We start from the raw sequence: 20,435 nt of genomic DNA, 5'->3' as shown, positions 1-20,435 counted from the left end.
GCATCGACTTCTCGATTCGCATATTTTTAGATTCTTTTAATTATCACACATTTTTAAGACACTCAAAAAGTATAAAAAATATTTTGTTATCTATACACATAAAAAAAAAAAGAAAAAAAATATTATNTAAAGTAATTAAGGGGCATCGACTTCTCGATTCGCATATTTTTAGATTCTTTTAATTATCACACATTTTTAAGACACTCAAAAAGTATAAAAAATATTTTGTTATCTATACACATAAAAAAAAAAAGAAAAAAAATATTATATTTCAAAAAAAAAATCGAAAAAGAGCTGTGATTTAGCTCACTTCTTGGAATCTAAATCCTATGAAGGAGCTGCGATTTAGCCCGCTTCTTGAAATTTAAATTCTATGAATATTTTAACAATTTTTCACTTTTATATTTTCCAAAGCAAGTGATCTTTGAATATGCACAACTACATATTCAACTACAACTAAATTAGTTTTTATTTCTAATTAATTACTAACCTATTCATTTGCATAATTTTTGATAGCCGTTACAACAATTTCCTATTTGCGAGCATTGAGAGGTTTAAATTGGAGTACATGAACAATACGGGGAGCATGTTTTTGGGCGTCGGAAGAAGAGGCGGCGTCACTGAGGGCCGAGAGGGGGGATCGATGAGGTAGGGTGGAACAAAAGAGAGTCTTGGATTGAGTAGTATTGGACTGTGTTTAATATAAGCCCACATCCAGGAAATAAGTCCGAACCAAATTCAGCAATGAGTTTTTCCGGTTGAGTGGACGAACAATAACTAAAAATCAAGTTCTGTGCAAAGAATTTGACTTTAATAAAATCACAAAAGATCTCTTATCCTAATTCGACTCCTACTCTAACTCTGGATTATTCAATACAAATTTACAAATTTGTGATCTACGCGACGGAATCTTCCAAGCTGAAGCCGCTTGAGTGATACATACATATTGTAACATCCTCTAATACATTAGGAATTGAAAATAGATAACATCTTCTAATACATTAGAAATTGAAAATGGATAATAGTGTAAGTTATATAATATAATTAGATATGTAAAATGCAGATTTTTATCATTGAATTTTTTACTCAAATTCAAATATAAAGAGGTGCATCTATTACATTACATATAATGAATTGTGAGTTTTGATCCAGGTGGCGGGGTGTGGGAATAGCCGGTGGGGTTGGGGGTGGGTGGGACAAAATTTTATAGGCATGATCCCCAAACTAATTAGTTTGGGGACCATGCGGATTGGCGCCATGTGGCCCATCCGACGGCCACGGAAAGAAAAAAAAAATTGCATTGTATTTTTTTTGAGAGAGAGAAAGCAGCGGGTACCCGTCGGATCGGCCACGTGGCGCCCATCCGCACAGTCCGCAAACTATTAGTTTGTGCCCTGTATTTTTTTTTTGAGAGAGAGAAAGCAGCGGGTACCCGTCGGATCGGCCACGTGGCGCCCATCCGCACAGCCCGCAAACTATTAGTTTGGGGACAGTGTCCATAAAATTTTTGTCCGGGTGGGCCCCTCGGGGGCTCAATTTATTTTTTTTTCTTTTTTATTATAAAATGTTAAAATATATAATTATTTATACATAATTTTTAAAATAGTTTAAAATATATATATTAAATATAAATTTTATTTTAATAATATTAATTAATTAGATATAAATTGTATAATAAAAAATAAAAAAATATTGATGGAGTTTAACTTAATTATTTAGTTTAATAAATTTAGTTGCAAAAATTATATGAAATATACTAGCTAAATCTGTAAAGCTAAACGATTCATCAATATTTTTTTATTTTTTATTATACAATTTATATCTAATTAATTAATATTATTAAAATAAAATTTATATTTAATATATATANATTTTAATAATATTAATTAATTAGATATAAATTGTATAATAAAAAATAAAAAAATATTGATGGAGTTTAACTTAATTATTTAGTTTAATAAATTTAGTTGCAAAAATTATATGAAATATACTAGCTAAATCTGTAAAGCTAAACGATTCATCAAATTTGAAGTCAAATTATCATTAACCGATTCAAATCTAATATATAAAAATGTCAAATAGTAAAAATAAAATTTTGAAAAGTTAGATAGCTGATTCAAAATAGTTCGTGGTTCAAAACATTCTATATATTTTTATTTTGATTTAATATCAAACTTTAATACTTTAATACTATATTTATAGTTTATGAGCGATCAATTTCACATTTAAAATATTTTGAAATATCTAAAATATGATTGGTCAACTTTTAATTTTAACAAATAGGTATTTTAAAATTTATTAAATAGTTTAACTTATTCTTTACTCGAATAAAATTACTGATTGAACAAAACTGACCGATACTCAACTCTCTCTTTATATGAAATAAAATTAAAATATAAAAGGGTAAATTATACTTTTGGTCTTCAAATTATAAGACGTGTGACATTCTGGTACTGGAATTTTAATGAATTTTGTTTTTTATTCAAACTATAAGGCATGTGATATTTTAGAGCTCATACTTTAATTAAATATAATTCCGATTCGAATTATGAGACATATGATATTTTAATTCTCAATTTTTACTGCTATTATAAATATAATTTATTAATTTTATCATTTTTTTATTATTTTTATACTTTTACAACAGCTGTTACTGTATTTTCTTCAGTTTTCTTTTATTTGTATTTTTTGTTTTTTATTTTTTTAATCTTATTTGTTTCTATAGAACGCGGGATTCTCCGCTAGCTTATTTGTGAAAATTCAGTTGGATCAAAAATCTAACCGATAGGATTTTATTATTTTATTTTTCTTTTATATATATATATATATATATATAAATATATAAATATAAATATAATATACACCCCACCTTTCAACCCTTACCAATCCTAATTCCTCCCCAAATTCCCAATCCTATTTCCTCCCCAAACATCGCAACTCCGCATCTCTCTCTCTCCGCGTCCCTACCGCCGCCGCTCGTCGAAAACCACGCCTTGGACGAATCGTCTCTCTTCGCCTCCCGACCTGCATCGTGTATCCCCTCGTCGAGTTCGCCCGCCACCTCCGCCCTAGGTATTTCAAGCACAACAGACTTCTCTAGCTTCGTCGAAGCTAGATCGATCGATCGATCGATTTCGGAGACCTCGATCTCGTTTTTTGGCTTCTAATTATGATCTAATGTTGATTCTTTGGCAGGGATTTAGGTAGATCGTGCCGGGTCGGTGGGAATTCGCCAACGACTGCTTCGAACGAGGCAAAAGATCGCCCCTCCGCGCATCGTCCTCTCCTACGAGCTCGGCTCGGCACTTCCGTGAGTCTAGCTTTATTTATGTTGTTCTCAATATGCATTCCTAGTATCTCCTTTGACAGCATATGATCACCGTTGCTACTCATATATCCACTAGTTTATGGCGTATTGTGGTAATTCTGATTATTCGACTAGTTCGAGTGTGTATGTTCATTCACTGATAGCTTTTTTTTTTTTTTTTTTTTTTTTTTTTTTTAATGTTCTTTTGGTTTATTATTTCCAAAATTTTCTAATTTGAACATTGATATCTCTTTTGATATCACTTTTCCATTTTGACTGGTTTCCGTGATTCATTTGTGGTTTTGTGGATTTGGGGTGATGAATTATGCTATTGAGACGTGAATTTTGATGTAAATTAGGGTTTTATTATGCACATTTGTTGTTTCATCTATCTTTGGGATGCTGTTGGGTTAAAGGATTTGTCTTTAGGAATTAATAGTTGATTTCTAAGTTTCAAAACCAAAATTTTCATTCCATTTTATTGCAAATACGGGGAGATATTGCTTCCCGTCCGGACTGGTGAAATGCGTTTTATGTAGTCTCTCTTTATTTCAAATTTGGGTCACATGAATTCCGGATGCTTGTTTTTATCTTATGTAGTTCTTTGATTTTTGTTTCTTTAGATTGTTAGCTAATTTTGCCTTTTGGGAGGTCTATGGTCTTATGCTAATTGAGTGATTAACTTCTTAAGCAATAGATATGAGAAATGGGTGTCTAATACACAATATTTCATTTCATTTAGGTTCTGACAATTGCAGAGTTTCTTTATGAATTACGAAACTTTTTCAATTAGTCCTAGGGCATCATTGTTGAAGCTTTATTTCTGAGCACATATGTTATCATTTAGAGGTTTGATTACTTCAGAGTGATTCATTTGAAACTGTTCCATTTTGTTTTGATGCCAGAGCGTATCAGCCTTTTTCGAAGTAGCATCTTTTTGTCTAGTTTTCATGATTATCTACTTTTATGATGCATTTCTTTTAACATTTATATGATCTAATTTGATTAGGTTTTCAAAATGTCTGGTGATGAGAAGGAGGTAGAAGGGAGTTCTTCTCGTGGAACCGACTGGGAAGTAGTGTCTCTCACAGCATCTACCTATGCAGCTGCTCCAGGTCCAAAAGATCTTGACACAGGAGATGAGAAAAAAGAGAAGGATGTTAGCAAAAGCGAGCGAGGATCTTCTAGTGATTTGTTCATGTCTGAACACTTTGTATTCCCCCCCAGCGAACATGAGAATTTACCTATAGTACCTGACTATAGTGAAATACATAGTGAAAGTGAAGGGAGACAAGTAGCTGGTGATGTGGCTACAGTTCATGAAACCGAGTTCTTTGATGAAGGAAAAGGTCTTCCTGAGGGGGAAGAGCTGAATTTGGTTGGTGAAGAGGAATTTACTTTAGCGAACGATGATAGTGATGAGTTTGATGAACCATCACAGCAAGGAGAATCACCTACAAAGCATGCTAAGAAGGATGAAGATGATAAATATTGTGGGTCCGGTCTTCCTTGTGAATCGTGGTTGAAGAGGCATGCGACATGCTTATATCGCCACGCAAAGGAGACAACCACATTGTGGTCTGTTGTGGTGGCTGCAGCCCTGGTGGGTCTCGTGATTTTAGGGCAGAAGTGGCATCGCGAGAAACTGCAGCTTCATCAGCTCAAGTGGCGGTTCAACGTCAAGAAGTGAGGTGCGCTGATTTTAGTTGCTTTGGGTTTGCCTAAGATACTTCTCTATTTGGGCTTTCGCTCTTTAATAGTCAACATGACAATTTAATTTAATTTTTTTTTTTTTATCTAAGTCATTGTGAATAGCTTTTCATTTTGGCAGTAGATGAGCAATGGAATTGAAATAAGTAATTTTGCTGAGATATATGTTTGGGAAACAAATAATTTATTTTATGTCAGCTAAAAGCGGCAATACATTTGGTTTTTTTATATTTCATGTGAGTTTTAAGTACTTGTGCAAAGTAAAACGATTTGTAGATAAGCATTGTTCCTCCGTGTGTAGATCTTATGCAGTTTACTCTCTTTTTCTCTTTGTTGTACAATTACAATTTTTACCACTTCACATCCATCTTCTCCATTGCTCATTTTATTTTTTTTTGCCTTACTGAGTTATTTATGGGCCTTTGCTATACATTAATGTCTAGTTCAACATATTTAGTTCATTCATTCTTGTTAAAAACTATATGGAGATATTCTCAACTATGGCACATTTTGAGATGGCTCCTGAATTTTATTTTATTTTTTGATTGGCACCCTTATTTTGTTTATTTTTTTGATTTCGGTAATTTTAGTCATTAAATTGAAGATCTTAGCAAATTCAATAGCATTTTTTTTTAAATAGTGTAATTAATTTTATTTTATTTAGTGTAATCAATTTTGAGAAGAATAAAACTGCAACAATTAATGGCTAATAGTTAATAGATCTATTAAGTTTAATAAACATTTCAACGTTACTAATTATAATAGCTGAAATCAAGATGTTAGAAATCGAGGCAGGGTGTCAATCAAAGATATATATTTGAGTGGCCTATTTCAAAATGGCCTATAGTTTAGGGACTCTTTTTGCATTTTTACCTTTATTTTTTGTTTATTGGTAAACCGTGGATGAGGACTATGACAAGATGTCTAACTGCATAGTAGATGCAGCCTATAATTCATTTTTCCATAATATGATAATCACCTTGCGAGTAGAATGCACCATCTTAGAAAATCATAATCTTTAGGACATCGCAAATGACACAATCAAACTCCTATTTTATAATCCATAAGAAGTCTCATATGGTACAAGTTATTGCTGTATTATTAGTTCTGGCATTTTGATAGGTTCTAAATGAATAAGTGGTTGATTATCGCACAGGCCTCGTGTAAAAAAAAAAAAAAAAAATCCAAACAGGTCCATATTGTTGTTTTCTCTTACAAAGCATATCATTCAGCTTTTTATAATTGAAAAATGTCAACAAAGAGATGCTTTATGACATTGCACCATGTGTGTTCTATTATTTTGTTCATGTGTTTCTTAAATGATTTTACTTTTTTTTTTAAAAAAAACAGTTATTTAGTTACTTATTACATGCTTAAGCATTTCGATTCAGTAATGGGGTATTTAGCATGTACAGATACTTGAATTCTTTAAGAGTCACTGGTTTGAGTAAGTTGTATTGTACTTTGATACAAATGTTGTCATATGCGTAGTCATGCATTTTCTTGTACATGAACTTTTTTAGTCCTTTAGAAACTACTTGTGTTATAGAATTAAAGCCTTAATCTTTGAAGTATGTTGTAAATTTCCTTCTCTTGGGAGTTCTGGTAATTTTGAACTGACATGCTCTCTTTCTAAACATAGAGGATGGGCATGTGCAAACTTATGTGGAAAAATCAGATTAGAAGAAAAAGGTAAATGGCTATAGAAAAACTATAACATAGCAGAATAGATTGTGATTAGTTATATTAGACAATAATAGTATGTGTTGTTGAAAATAGCTGATATTAGTTGATATTTTTGATATCTATTATCTTTATATTCATATAAAATTATGCAAAAGGCGATGACTAGAAACAGAAAATATTTGAATGGAGATAAAGCCTTGTGTATAACATCCATTTTGTGGAACGTGCACAATGCCGTATGTGAACGTTACTATGGGAGATAGGATAAACATTCATCAAATTAATTAAAAGAAATAAAAGATTTTTCTTCTTGAATTTGGCAGAGTTCAAAGTTAGACTACAGGCTTGTTTGGGTCAGTTGGGGCTTCTTTAAAAGTGAATTTCAGGTAGAGCTTGGTAAGATGCCAAAACATAATCTTTGTCATAATCCGTTATCAGTTTTTTCAATCAAGCCAGAAGCTGAAGGTTCAAAACTTTGAGCTTATGTTTGTGTGCATTCGACAGCTCCTTTCAGCTGTCCCCTCAAACCAGAAGTTCTAGAGATTTTTGCTGCCAAATATCTGACTTCTTCTTTGCAAATAAAGGATGTGTTTCAGAAGCGAGGCCAAAACCGGTACTAAGGTTACTGGACCACTCATTAATAAATCTGGGATTCTAGTGTCAACAATACTCGTTGTAACTTATTTTGCTGGAGTACAACTTTGTTGCAGAGATGCCATCAGTAATGAAAAGTACATGGTGTAAGAGAGAGGGGAGAGGGGTTGAAGTGGAGAGTGAAAGAGGTGTTAGGTTAGCAAAATAATTGGCAGTCTCTTGGTTTTCTATAAATTAAGATGTGAATAGGCAAGTATTTGGGGATATGGGGAGAAAGAGATTGAGAAGGAGATCATCAAAGTGTATAGGCTTCTAGAGACAATTTTTGGATAAATACCATGTGTTTTGTGGTACTAATAATGTGAGAAACACTAAGAATGGTGAAAGACTATGATATGTGTCTATTACTCGTGGAAATTTTATGTTAGGTTATATCAGTGACATGTAGTTAATTAGAATGAAAGTAAACTGCATATTATGTCCTTGTCCAAAAAAGCAAACGTGGTCATTAGAAGTAAACTAAAGCTTACTCCTGCAATCATTATCTCTGTAGCTCGCAAAGGTGATAGAACCAGGCCCCAAGTCACTCTTTTCGTTATAGTATAGATGTCTTTGATTTGATAATGGTAATGATCTTATTCATAAGAAGAGTAATTTTCTGCTTTTTGGGTAAAGTTGATGTATTGTCAAATTTTTCCATCCACCTTTTTGTATAGTTGATATACCTTATGCATATTATGATGTCTTGATTCAATCAAAGCGATCCTCTTTGTGATCTTATCCAATCATTGAATGGATACTCTGTCAGTTTCTGGTAATTCTATTTATGAGAAGATAATGCTCACTTCTCCATATCATAGCCCTGTTCCACCTTGATTGGCATACTCGACTTCCTCCCATATAATTTTTTTGCATGTATAAAATTGTGAGATGGTCCAATTTTAGCCTTGATTAAACCTTTAACTGCAGTGTGTGTACTTCCATTAGATCTTCTTTCGTGTAGCCATGTTGCATTTAAACTGAATTGCTGTTCATACTTTATGATAAAGGTTTATCTGCTTTTGGGTTTGTTTTCAACTTTCCCAATTCTTGTTGATTATTTTGACAGAGGATGGCAGTGTGCTCGAACAAATAGCCTGTTTAAAGACATTTGTTATGTGGCCGCCATCACAGCGCACTTACCTTTGGCGATGGAGCCTCTCTGAGCGTTCAATTTAATGATGATGATGATGATGATGATGATGATGACGATAAAATCTATATTTTGGACTGAGACAGGATTTAATAAGGAAGGATTGGATGTAATTTATGATAAACGCCTTTTTCTTATTGAGGAGACACTCGCGTTATTCCGTTTCTGAGCTTTTCTTGCCCCACATGGTTTTGTCACCCAAAAGTTTGAGATTTCCTTATGTCTTATGCAAAGTAAGTCCTTAGTGTTATTAAGGTTATCTTTTGTTATTTTTCTTTTCTCTCTCTCTCTATATATACTTATATTTGTTAAGGCCTAGTTTCTGAATGATTTATCCACCTTGATTTCTAGATGGCTCTAAATATTTTTGCAAATTTTAGGTCGTGTTACATGTTGTGGTTGTCTTTACAGTGCATTCCTAAAATAGGCCTATGTATTGTTATTGAACATTTCTGTTTAATAACATGTTGCAGTTTCATGGTAACTACTGTAGGGTTCTGTTCGCGCTTCGCGGCGGGTAGATATTGTTTTAACCAATTAATATATATAATAATATTTATTAAAATTTTAAGGGCATAGGAGAAAGATCAAGAAAAAAAGGTTTTTGAGCTTGTAAGTCCCTACTTTCATCTAAGAAAAACTCTCATCGCAGTGGTGAAATTTAGAATATTATAGAATATTAATGTCTTCTCCTAGAAGATGATGTTGTGAGATGGATTTCATAAAACTGTAAATCCTTGAAAAAACTAACAAATTTTTCATTACTGATTCTATTTTAAAATATTTTAAGGATGATAAGTGATTATAATGTATTGGATGCAAGAGTATTAATATGGATTTCGATGGGCCACATAAAAGTACGATATATCATTTTTTTATTTTCTGATGGTTTTGGTGGGATGATTCCAAAAATAGGTTTAGCTCAATTTTTCCAATATTTTTATTATTCAGCTTGTGGTGTGAATTTTTAATATATCTGTCTAGTTCCATGGCGAGATACATGTGTTAAGAAGAGAACAAAATTACCATTCTATTTTGTTGACTTTTATGAGTTAAAAAATTTCTGAAAATTTTTAACTTAGTTACTCTTTTTTTTTTTTAATTATTTTTTGATGAATTTTACATCCGATTATTTTCTTGTCTAGAAATTAATGCAACATTAATTTGCCAACTAAAAAAAAGGGCTAAGTAATTACATATTTGCCAAAATAAATCCCTCAAATTAGAACTTCTAGCTAAATATCTATGGAGTCACTCATAAAGAGGGAAAAAATTGGTAACAAGCTAATCCTCCAAATAGTAGAGCACTATTATCTTTTTGTGACTTTTTAAAAAGTTGGCAACTTACAATTTCATCTCTTGACTAAAAATATATAAAATGATCGCACAACGTTGTATTAAAACAATAATTTGATTTTATTGTATTAAAAAAGTAATTTGGTACAATTTTCATTCATGAACTTATTTTAAATGTTTTTTGCGGAACTGTTGCGGTTAATACCCACAAAAATTTGTCTATCTATATTGTTATTATTATTATTATTATTATTTTTTTTTACTTTTTTTTTTTCCTTTATCTATTCCGAAAAGTAAGACTAATATTTGGTAAATAGAAAAAAAAAAACAAAGTTTTATTGTGACAAAAGTTTAATCTTTAATGTAAAACTAGTGAAAAGACCCGCGCTTCGCAGCGGATAGAAATTATAGAAGTTACCAATAAAAAATAAAAAGTATTCATCAATAAAAACAAAGAAGACGTCGTGGCCAGGGCGATTGGTGCATTGGAATGTTAACCCTCATCTCTAACCCCTATTAATGATGGAGCCCTATGTTGCTGCGGTCGCAAGATGCTGCGTCGCTGCCATTGCCACAGACATTGCAGGGAACCTCATCCTCATCCTCGACTACGGATTCCAGTACACCACCCACCATATCTGTCAACTCTTCTCCTCTCTCTTTCTATGCATCTTCGGAAACTCTCCTGTCTCCTTCATCTCCAACAAAAAAAAAAAACAAAAAAATCCAAAAGAGAGAAAGAAGTGATTAAACGAAGCCGACTTCGACACAGCCATTTACAACGGCGATGTGGAGTGTAGAGAGGAGGTCGTGGATAGTGGTGTGGCGGAGGAGATCGGGATCGACATAGAGGGAGGAGCGGACGGCATTGGCGCCCTCTATTCGGATCGTGTCGAAGAAGGCTCATCACCCACCTTTTGGTGGATCTACACTGAAAAAGACAAGATAATAGAAAAAATAGCAATGAAGAAAGTAGAGGAACCACAACATATTGGAAGAGAAACAGTCGCATGGAAAAGAGAAACGGTCGTGGGGAAGAGAAACGGGTAAAAAAAAGGGAAGAGGTCAGGGAGAGCAAACTTGAAGATGGAGCCCACACCCAGCCTTAAAGGTGGGGCTGCCACGTGGTTTTTTTTTTGGGATTAATATAGAGTTATAGATTATAGATTTTTGCTCATGTTTCATTGAGAAACTGTTGAAAGCACTTATTGTTTCTCTGTCAATATTTATAAAAGTTGTGCCACTGGCAAAACAAAATAAGTAATTTCTAGTGACAGTTGAAATGAAAATAAGCTTCCAAATCTTTAGTAAGGAGATGTTATTTGCAACATTTGAATCTAGTTGCGGTGAAAAGCCGTGTAGTTGTGGTATCAGCAGAAAATCTATTCAGGTAAAAATATATGAAACTTGAACTATGAGTCATTGTGAATAAGCTATGCAATCTTTCAAAATTGATTTTATTACCTAACTTTCAATTTTTTTTAATTTCTTTTAGTCAATAGTACTTAATTTTAAAATTTAAATTAATTACCTTAATAAATTTATAGTTGTGAGAATTGCATGAATTGTACTAATATATCTATAAAGATAAATGACGTATTTAAATTTTAAAGTTGAAGTATCGTTGACTGACTTAAATAAAACAAATTAAAATATTAGATAATAAAATCAAAATTTTAAAAGGTTGAATAGCAAAATCAATGATCCATAGTTTAAGTAAGTTTTATATGTCTTTACCATCTATTAAATGTGACTGTAAAACATTCTCAAGAACAAAAATTTAAGTGAACACGGTAACACAGGATCGTACCAAAAACTTGCTCACATGGTAGGATATGATGTGTGCTGTACCTTTTTGGATCTCGGTGTATACTGGTCACAAAAATACGTATGTACCGACTATTTTGACATGAAATATTTATTTTCGTAGGCACGCTTATATTCTAGTTGCTTATTATACATCTTTTTCAAATCTTTTACATTTTATTAAGATAGCTATTTATCAATTTCAAAGAAAAGAGATTTCAAATTATGTATCGTGTAGATATCGTGTTGATATGATATGATACTGTAGGTACGATTTATATCAATGATCACTTAAATTCTTACTCAACAAGCTCGAGTCGGGCCAAGCCCTGGATAAACTTTTAAATAGTCATTGACAAAAAAAAAAAAGAGAAAAAGAAAAAAAAAGAAAATAAAAACATATGTGGATCAGAAATTAGGCATGTGTTAACCAATTTAGCTCTTTGATTGAGATTTTGATTTTCTTATCTAATTTGTTTAGAANAATTACAGTCATTAAATTTGATAAAATTAGCAATAAATTTGATTAGTTTAGTAAAATCATTTAATTCTAAACAAATTAGATAAGAAAATAAAAACATATGTGGATCAGAAATTAGGCATGTGTTAACCAATTTAGCTCTTTGATTGAGATTTTGATTTTCTTATCTAATTTGTTTAGAATTAAATGATTTTACTAAACTAATCAAATTTATTGCTAATTTTATCAAATTTAATGACTGTAATTACTTTAAAGCAAACAACAAAAAACCAATTTACAATTGATAACTAATAGAATTATTAAAGTAAATAAAACTTTTAATGTAACTAAAAATGACAGAATTAGGTACACCTACATTCCCAAATAAGCAACCTAAACATACTTATTCATACAAAGTTTTAGTTATCATAAATGAGTAGGGCTACTATACTCTTATGAGTATAGGAGCCTTCGTACTCATAAGTTATTTTCGATGATGGAGCTTCCGAATCGACGATTCACTCTGTTAAATATGATCTAGAGTATTTAAAACTTCTAAAAAATAAATTTGGTAAATTTTCGAAATCATAATAAAGGCCATCAAGCAGGCATAAAATGAACGGTTAAAATTGAACGACGTCCTAAAAATGAATGATCGGATCCTTTAATTTAAGATCGGAGTTATTGATCTTTATCTAGGTAGTGAATAGAATTTTCTATAAAAAATTTAACCAATTCCGATTCTTTTACACCGTTAAACTAGCAAGTATCCTATACCTGTCATTAAAAATTGTCAATTTTGTGACTTTTTGATTGTAAGGTAAATGATGTCGAAAAATTATAAAATTTAATTTCTAGAAGTTTTAAATGCTGTAGAAAACGTTTAACGGTATGAATCATCGATTCGGAAGCTCTATCATCGAAAACGACTTATGAGTACGAGTGCGATCGTACTCATAAGAGTATAGTAGCCAGACTCATCATAAATATCCCTTCAAAATGGCATAGTTTATAAATATGTCACTATCCATTATTTGACTAGTTAAAATTAATTTTTCCCTACAAAAGAACCATTCTAACGTTAAATAAATATATTTTTATTTATATTTATCATCATTTTTCAGTTTTAATTTTTTTATTTTATCTTTTCTGTCATTCTATATGAATTATAAATTATAAATTCTATTTTTTTTAAAAAAGACAATTTCTCACAAGGGCATAATGTTGTTAATGGAGAAAATTTGAAGGTCAACTAATGGTAGTTAAGTTGTAGAGATAAATTTCTATTTGATATAGGGATGAATGTTTAATTCTAAACCTTCATAGGAATACATATGAAATTATCCCCACAAAAAAAGAAGAATTAGAAGGGGGATACACATGAGATTAGAGGAGGTGGTAAATATGAAACTATTCCTAATTAAAAGGCATTGATGATAGATGAAGGGTAAAGTGAAAATTCTAATAAATTTTAAAAAAATTATTGCTATAAATTTAAAAAGTAATTTTGATACAAAACAGTTTTAGAGGAGCTACTATATAATAATAATAATAATAATAATTAAGATTAAAAGGGAGGTATACACCACTCTTTGGTGTTAAAGATAATGCTAATGAAATTAGAATTAGATTATTTGATCTTATCTATTATTATATTCGATTATGGTTAAAATATATTCGATTATTTAGATTATGGTTAAGGTGAAATCGAATGAGAGTAGGATTCTATATAATTAGTTATAAATAGATAGGTCGGGATTATTTGGTTAATGAAGCCGGAAGTTGTCATATTTAATTAGCGCTCGTCCCGAAGATTGCATATGGTGATGAATTATTTTATTTAATAAAGTTATTTTATTTTGCTTTCATGACAACGTACTAGATTTTTTGATTTGTCTTCGTCCTCTCTTATCTTTTTTATTTTATTTTTTGTGGAGATCTTTATATACCATTATAAGTATATAGAATGTATTTATTGGAGGCTCACCGTAACATTTGGGACATATACCTAATATTTTTTAAAAAATAAAAGTTGAAAGATCCTTTTAAAAATTGTTTATAGGTGTGGGGTCTGTATGCATGTTTACCTTATTTTCCTTTTTTTTTTTTCCATAAAATACCCTCGTCTCCGTTCTCATTTTATTTTATTTTATTTTCCATGAGATTAGAGGGCGTGGCCTTCGTCATTCGGCGCGATCGGGTTTTCCACCGTTGTCGCATCCGCTCCCGTGGCGGCTTCTAGGGCTTGAGGAGCCGCCCCCCTCCGCCGGGAACCCGCACCCCGTTCCAAACCCTAACCCTAACCCTAACCCCAATTCGAAATCCAGGTACGCTTCGACCTCTCCTCAGTCGAATCAGATTCAATGGTTATAATTCATAGCTAGGCCCTAATCGATTTAGGTTTCTTTGTTGGGAAATCCATCCTTTGTGCTGTTCGATTGCCGTAGCGTTTGGAATGAGTTGTGCTCGTGTTGAGCTCTCCGTGTTGGATGGTCTTGGATCGATAGAGTCTAGGGTTTTGATTCGCCGACGAGGTGGAGTGCTTATTGTGGCGTTACTTATTGGCAGTTTAGATTGGGACGAAACTGTGCTTTATAAGATTAAGGTTTCCGTTCCCTGATTTAGGGACACTATTGCTTCAAAGATCCTTCCTTTAGCTTGTTTAGGTTTAGGTCTTAGAGTGCTTGAATCAGGTGAGGTGCTTCTTTTCTTTTTTTTTCGAAGGAAATTTAGGATTGTTAAATTCTTATTCTTTTTATTTTTCCCTGGTTTTCAGAGACGAAACACTGGGATCTTATTTCCCTCATTGAAGAATTTTTTGCTCTATTAGTAGATTTCGCCAAGAGCTTTTGGGAAAACCTGTAAATTGGTAGTCATGAGTCATTTTGATTGTATTGAATGGATAACTCATCCAGTGGAAGCGAAATCTGTAATTTAGATTGGAGAAAAACTGAAATTAGAAGATTGAGGTTTCCATTTGCTGTTTTAGAGCCGCTAGTGCTTCAATGATCCTTCCTGTAGGTTGTCCATGTTTAGGTTTAGAGTACTTGCATCGTTTGAATTACCTTTGTTTAATAAATTTTGGTTATCTAGTTCTTATTGTTTGACCTTTTCTGTGCTTTCAGAATCAAATCACTTGGAACACGGTTTCTCTCTGTGAAGATTTTTGTCTTTTATTAGTAGATTTTGCCAAGGGCTTTTGGGAAAAGCTATAAATTAACGGTCTTTAAGTTTTGGGAAAAGCTATCAATTAACAGTCATAAAGTCAGTTTGATTGTATTGAGGGGAGGTATAGTGCAATGGATGCTGCCGAATCTGGCCGAAGCCGCAGCAAGAGAGAATATGAGTATGATTTTGATGCTAGGAGTAGTAGAATGGATGATGAGGGGGACAGGGAAGATGCCGACAAGAGGAGGAGCCGATCAAGCAAGTCGAGGAGGCACGGCCAGGCCGATGAAGTAGAGGAACTCGAAGATGGAAGGAGGAAGGTTTCAGGGGAGATGGATGACCTTCGGAAGAGGTCAGGTAGTGGGGATGATGATGATTATGATAGGAGAAGGGAGTCCCGATCCTCCAAGTATGTGAGAAAAAGCCCGAATGATAGAGGCGAGAAGAGATCGAGTGATGCGTATTATAAAGACAGGGATGGGGATAGCAGTAGGCAGCGGAGAGATGAAGAGAGTGAATGGGACTCTTTGAGGAAGGAGAGTAGTAGAGAGAAGAGTTTGAGGTATCCAGACAGGAAGGATAGCAGTAGAGAGAGAGAGCGAGGGCAAAGTGAAGAGGAAAGGAATCCCTCTCATAGGAGATGGGATGAGGCAGATGTAGGGAGGAAGGGTGATGAGAGTAGCAGTCTTGATAAGTCAGAGTTGAGAGATGGGAAAACTTCTTATCATGATAAGCATGGGAGTGCAAGAGATCGAAATGAATCGGGTGAGAAGGGTGGGAGGTCCAGTAATAGGGAGGAGAGAAGGGAAGTTGTTGAGAGGAGCAAGAATCAAGGATACAATGAAGACACCAAGTTGGATACAACTAGTTATGATGATAAATCAAACACACTCAGAGATGATAAGCATCAAATGGTACAGGAGAGATCTCCAGAAGAGAAAGCCGAGAAGCACAGGAAACAATCAGATGCTGTACAGGGAAGTCGTGATGAAGATGGAAAAAGGGAAAGGTCTCTTAATTTGGATGAAGATGGACGGTCTGTATTGAGGGATAGCAGCAATAGAGAGAATCGCCGTAGTAAAAGATCTCGGTCACCTGAGAGAAATACACGATATCACAGAGAGTTTGCTGAACGAGATCAAGCCTTTTCAGATTCTGACAATGAAAGAAGCATGAGTATGAAGGGTAGTAAAGACGGGGAGGAGGCCCATGGGGGTGATAGGTATTCAAAGGGAAGGGATAGTAAATCAAGTGAGAAATATAGGGATCACGAGGGGTATAAAGAACAATGGAGAAGGAATAAAGATGGTGATGAATATGATCCTCTGAAAGAATGGGATTCACAGAGGAGCGGGCAAGAGAGGGTGGACAGTGGCAACTTTCACAATCGGCCCGGATATAGGAAAGAATCTAGAATCAGGTCTGAAGGTGCAAAGGGTTCCGACTCGATTGAGATTAGACCTAACAGGAATCTTGACTTCGGAAGGGAGGGTTCTGTTTCGGGATATAGCGGTAGGAGAGCTGAAGTGGGTTCGCAGCAGAATTTTGGTTCAGGAACTAGTGACGATGAATGTGGACCAAATTACGGCTATGCGGATGATTTACAGGAGAGATATCATGACGATGGCTCATCTATTGATCAAATTTCTGGGAGAAATTCTCTTCCTCCTCAATCTGGGAGAGGAAGGATGACTAAAGGAGCTATGACTTCTAATCGTATGGGTGCTGGTGAAGGTGCTTCTAGTATCTTGATTTCTCCACATGGAAACAGCCCTGGAACAGCTTCTTTCAATAGGGCTTCTCAAGGACCCAAGGGTGGCCGACCAGGTAGAGGGGGAAGAGGCAGAATGACCGGGAGAGATTCTCAACCAGTTGGGGGAGTTCCAATGCCTATGATGGGCCCTCCATTTGGCCCTCTTGGGTTGCCACCTGGACCAATCCAGCCTATTGGGGCAAACATACCCCATTCACCGGGCCCACCAATTGGCCCTGGTGTATTCATTCCTTCATTTCCCGGGCCCCTTGTTTGGCCAGGAGCTCGAGGTGTCGACATGAATATGTTGGCTGTCCCACCCAACATTCCGCCTATCCGCCTTCCTGGGCCTGGTGGGCCTAGGTTTGGGCCCAATATGGGGGCTGGCTCGAACCATTCAATGTACTTAAATCAGTCTGGTCCAGGACGAGGAACTCCACCAAACTTATCAGTTCCAGGCTTCAACCCTATAGGAACACCCAATCGTGAGATGCCACATGATAAAGCTCCATCTGGTTGGGCCCCTCCAAGAAACAATGGGTCCTCTGGTAAAGCTCCTTCGAGGGGAGAGCAAAATGACTACTCACAGAACTTTGTTGACACTGGTATGAGACCACAGAATTTCATTAGAGAACTGGAGTTGACAAGTGTTGTTGAGGACTATCCAAAGCTGAGAGAACTTATACAAAGGAAAGATGAAATTGTGGCCAAGTCTGCTTCACCACCTATGTATTATAAGTGTGATCTACGTGAGCATGTTCTCTCTCCAGAATTTTTCGGTACCAAGTTTGATGTCATACTTGTAGATCCTCCTTGGGAGGAATATGTTCATCGTGCTCCTGGCATTACAGATCATATAGAGTATTGGACATTTGAAGAGATTATGAACCTGAAGATTGAGGTTGTTTTCTCTTCCAGTTCATGTTTTCTTTGCATAATCTTATGTCTTGTACATTATCCTATCATTCTCATCATTTACAGATTCTTAATTATGTTTCCATCTGATTGTCTATTGAGCAGAAGAGTAACATTGTTCAATCGTCTTACTAGGCAATAGCTGATACTCCATCATTTATTTTCCTCTGGGTCGGCGATGGTGTTGGTCTGGAAATGGGACGTCAATGTTTAAAGAAGGTAGGTAGATTTTGGATGTTGCTATCTTTTTTTTTTTTTCTTTTATTATTTGTATTCCTTGTCTGGAAACTTGCTCGAAAAGTTTACATCCTTTAACTATATTAGATATCTGGCAAATGCAATTGCCAGTAATCGGGCATTCGAAGTTAGATCAGAGTTTAAAATTAGCAATCATATTTTGCACTTTTTGCCACGACTCAAAAGAGTATGTAATATTAGAGTTTTCATTTTTCGTGCAGTGGGGATTTCGGAGGTGCGAGGATATATGTTGGGTTAAAACCAACAAGAGAAATGCGACTCCAGGTCTACGGCATGATTCGCATACATTGTTTCAACATTCAAAGGTTGTAAAGAGGAACCCTTCATTCTAGTAATTGTTTTCTACCGTCTTCGAGCCCTCTTTTATCTTTGTAATTTTTTTCCCCCTCTGTTCTTAAAACATCAATGCTTTTTCTGAGCAGGAACATTGCTTGATGGGCATAAAAGGAACTGTCCGTCGGAGCACAGATGGGCATATCATCCATGCTAATATTGACACTGACATTATCATAGCTGAAGAACCTAGCGATGGTTAGTAGTTTTCCTCTTGAGATTCTTATCTTTGCTTCTTGTTCTTCATTTCTAATTTTCCCCCAAGATTGTAGTAAAATTCTCTTTGCCCGCCTACCCGTAATTCTTTACCCTTCCTGTTCAACTGTATCAATTCTTTTTTCCCCCGGCTACCTTATTGCTTTAGAATATTTTAAGCTCGATGACCAATAGTAGTAGTCATCCTATCTTGTCACCTTCTCATCTAATAATTTTTGATGAACTGTAGTTTTCCTACTATGTTTTCTTGGTTTTCTATGAGAGAAAAGCTTGGCTTCAATATCTAGTTTTCCGCTCACATTATTATTTCTTCATGGCAAATGTTGGGGAAACTGTTTTAGGAAGTATCAACATGCTTTAGTTAGATTATTTTGATGGTATTGATCCTTCTTTTCACCTTTGTGTTTAGTGGGAGCTGTCGCTAGTACACACGTTACTGGTTGTTCCGCGACTTGCTCATATACTATTCAACTGTTCATGTGTCTAGACAGTTGTTTTGTTCTTTGTAACTTAGAAGAAATACTGTCCTATTTGCACCGTGATTTTATCAATTTACATATGTGAATGCACACTTTTGCCCTTTAGACATTTTAACTTAAATTAGATGGGAATATCACTCTGGGTTAACACAGTACTTGGTTCTTCCTTGCAAGCAGGTTCAACTAAGAAGCCTGATGACATGTACAAGATCATAGAGCATTTTGCTCTGGGCAGGAGGCGGCTTGAGCTCTTCGGCGAGGACCACAATATCCGTTCCGGTTGGCTAACTGTCGGAAAAGGATTATCATCCTCAAATTTCAACAGAGAGGTAGCTGAATCATTAACTAAACATGCATCCAAGGCCACTCTCTGATTTCGAAATTCCAAAATAAGCTTCACTGCTCTATTTACATAATTATTCTGCAGGCCTATGTCCGGAGCTTTGCTGATAAGGATGGGAAAGTCTGGCAAGGCGGCGGCGGTCGGAACCCGCCCCCAGATGCCCCCCATCTAGTGATGACGACCCCCGAGATCGAAAGCCTTCGTCCTAAATCACCTCCAGCTAAAAGCCAGCAGCAGCAGCAGCAGCAGCAGCAGTCTATTCCCCCTCTGCCACCTTCAAACGCCCAGAACCTCCGGCGGCTGTCTTCAGGGAACTCGCCGCAGAACCCAATGGCCTCGGTCCATCCCGGTTTTATTTTTGATACTCCAATGTCGGACCCTGTGGCCCCTGCCCCCGTCTCGGCCCCTTGGGCTTCTTCGCCGATGGTGGGGTTGAGAGTGCCGGAGGAACTACATGCCAGTCTGGAAGATAGGTTTTTTGATGGTTTTGGATTTAATTCGGTCAATACGCAGAATTTTGGAGATCGTGTTGATCTTGAGTCTCATAAGATGCCCAATTTTTTGTAACTTTGATTGATTGAATTTAAGCTGGGTGCTGATCCAGTGGAATTTTTTGTGTTCAATATCAGATGCTATTTTCTTATTGTCAATTTGCAATTTGCGGTTATTTCTGACGTAGGATGGGAAAGTTGTGGTAACTGTGTTTCGATTAGTCCTCAATTCGAGGATCTGAGGCTGTTTAAGTTCAATCCTTCAACTAATTAGCTATTTATTTGATTCAATTCACCTAATCCTGTAGTGTAATTGAATGTAAATGGAGGAAAAAAAAAAAAATCTTTTTCAAGATTGTTAGGTTTCTTTCTTATTGTGAAATTGGGAGACTCTTTTTTAACAAATCAGGAAGAATAAGCTGCAATGG

At 35.0% G+C, this 20,435-nt stretch overlaps 2 protein-coding genes across 3 annotated transcripts; both read left to right on the top strand.

The window, feature by feature from the left end:
- On the top strand, positions 2,867 to 8,851 carry LOC109714259 (ATG8-interacting protein 1). Of its 2 annotated transcripts, XR_002217278.1 has the most exons (5): positions 2,867 to 3,072; positions 3,196 to 3,310; positions 4,317 to 4,998; positions 6,660 to 6,709; positions 8,406 to 8,851. XR_002217278.1 is itself a non-coding variant. In XM_020238802.1 (4 exons), the coding sequence occupies exon 3, from the start codon at positions 4,326 to 4,328 to the stop codon at positions 4,995 to 4,997; it is 672 nt and encodes a 223-aa protein (XP_020094391.1). In that variant the 5' UTR covers positions 2,867 to 3,072; positions 3,196 to 3,310; positions 4,317 to 4,325; the 3' UTR covers position 4,998; positions 8,406 to 8,851. The 2 variants fall into 2 exon arrangements, 1 of the variants encoding a protein (XP_020094391.1); XM_020238802.1 differs by lacking the exon at positions 6,660 to 6,709.
- LOC109713904 (methyltransferase-like protein 1) lies at positions 14,195 to 20,183 on the top strand. Its single transcript, XM_020238180.1, has 7 exons — positions 14,195 to 14,378; positions 15,177 to 17,873; positions 18,023 to 18,106; positions 18,346 to 18,450; positions 18,568 to 18,676; positions 19,351 to 19,502; positions 19,601 to 20,183. The coding sequence occupies exons 2-7, from the start codon at positions 15,351 to 15,353 to the stop codon at positions 20,081 to 20,083; spliced, it is 3,456 nt and encodes a 1,151-aa protein (XP_020093769.1). The 5' UTR covers positions 14,195 to 14,378; positions 15,177 to 15,350; the 3' UTR covers positions 20,084 to 20,183.

The sequence above is a fragment of the Ananas comosus genome, linkage group 8 (assembly GCF_001540865.1).
Source record: "Ananas comosus cultivar F153 linkage group 8, ASM154086v1, whole genome shotgun sequence".
NCBI lineage: Eukaryota > Viridiplantae > Streptophyta > Magnoliopsida > Poales > Bromeliaceae > Ananas > Ananas comosus.
Note: the sequence above shows the minus strand (reverse complement) of the source record. Positions and strands in the feature narration are given on the sequence as shown.

Excerpts from the sequence above, each read along its gene's own strand:
- LOC109714259 (XM_020238802.1), top strand. The coding sequence starts at position 4,326 with ATGTCTGGTGATGAGAAGGAGGTAGAAGGGAGTTCTTCTCGTGGAACC.
- LOC109713904 (XM_020238180.1), top strand. The coding sequence starts at position 15,351 with ATGGATGCTGCCGAATCTGGCCGAAGCCGCAGCAAGAGAGAATATGAG. Across the intron at positions 18,451-18,567 it reads CATTGTTTCAACATTCAAAG|GAACATTGCTTGATGGGCAT; the intron begins GTTGTAAAGAGG and ends TTTTCTGAGCAG. Across the intron at positions 19,503-19,600 it reads CCTCAAATTTCAACAGAGAG|GCCTATGTCCGGAGCTTTGC; the intron begins GTAGCTGAATCA and ends ATTATTCTGCAG.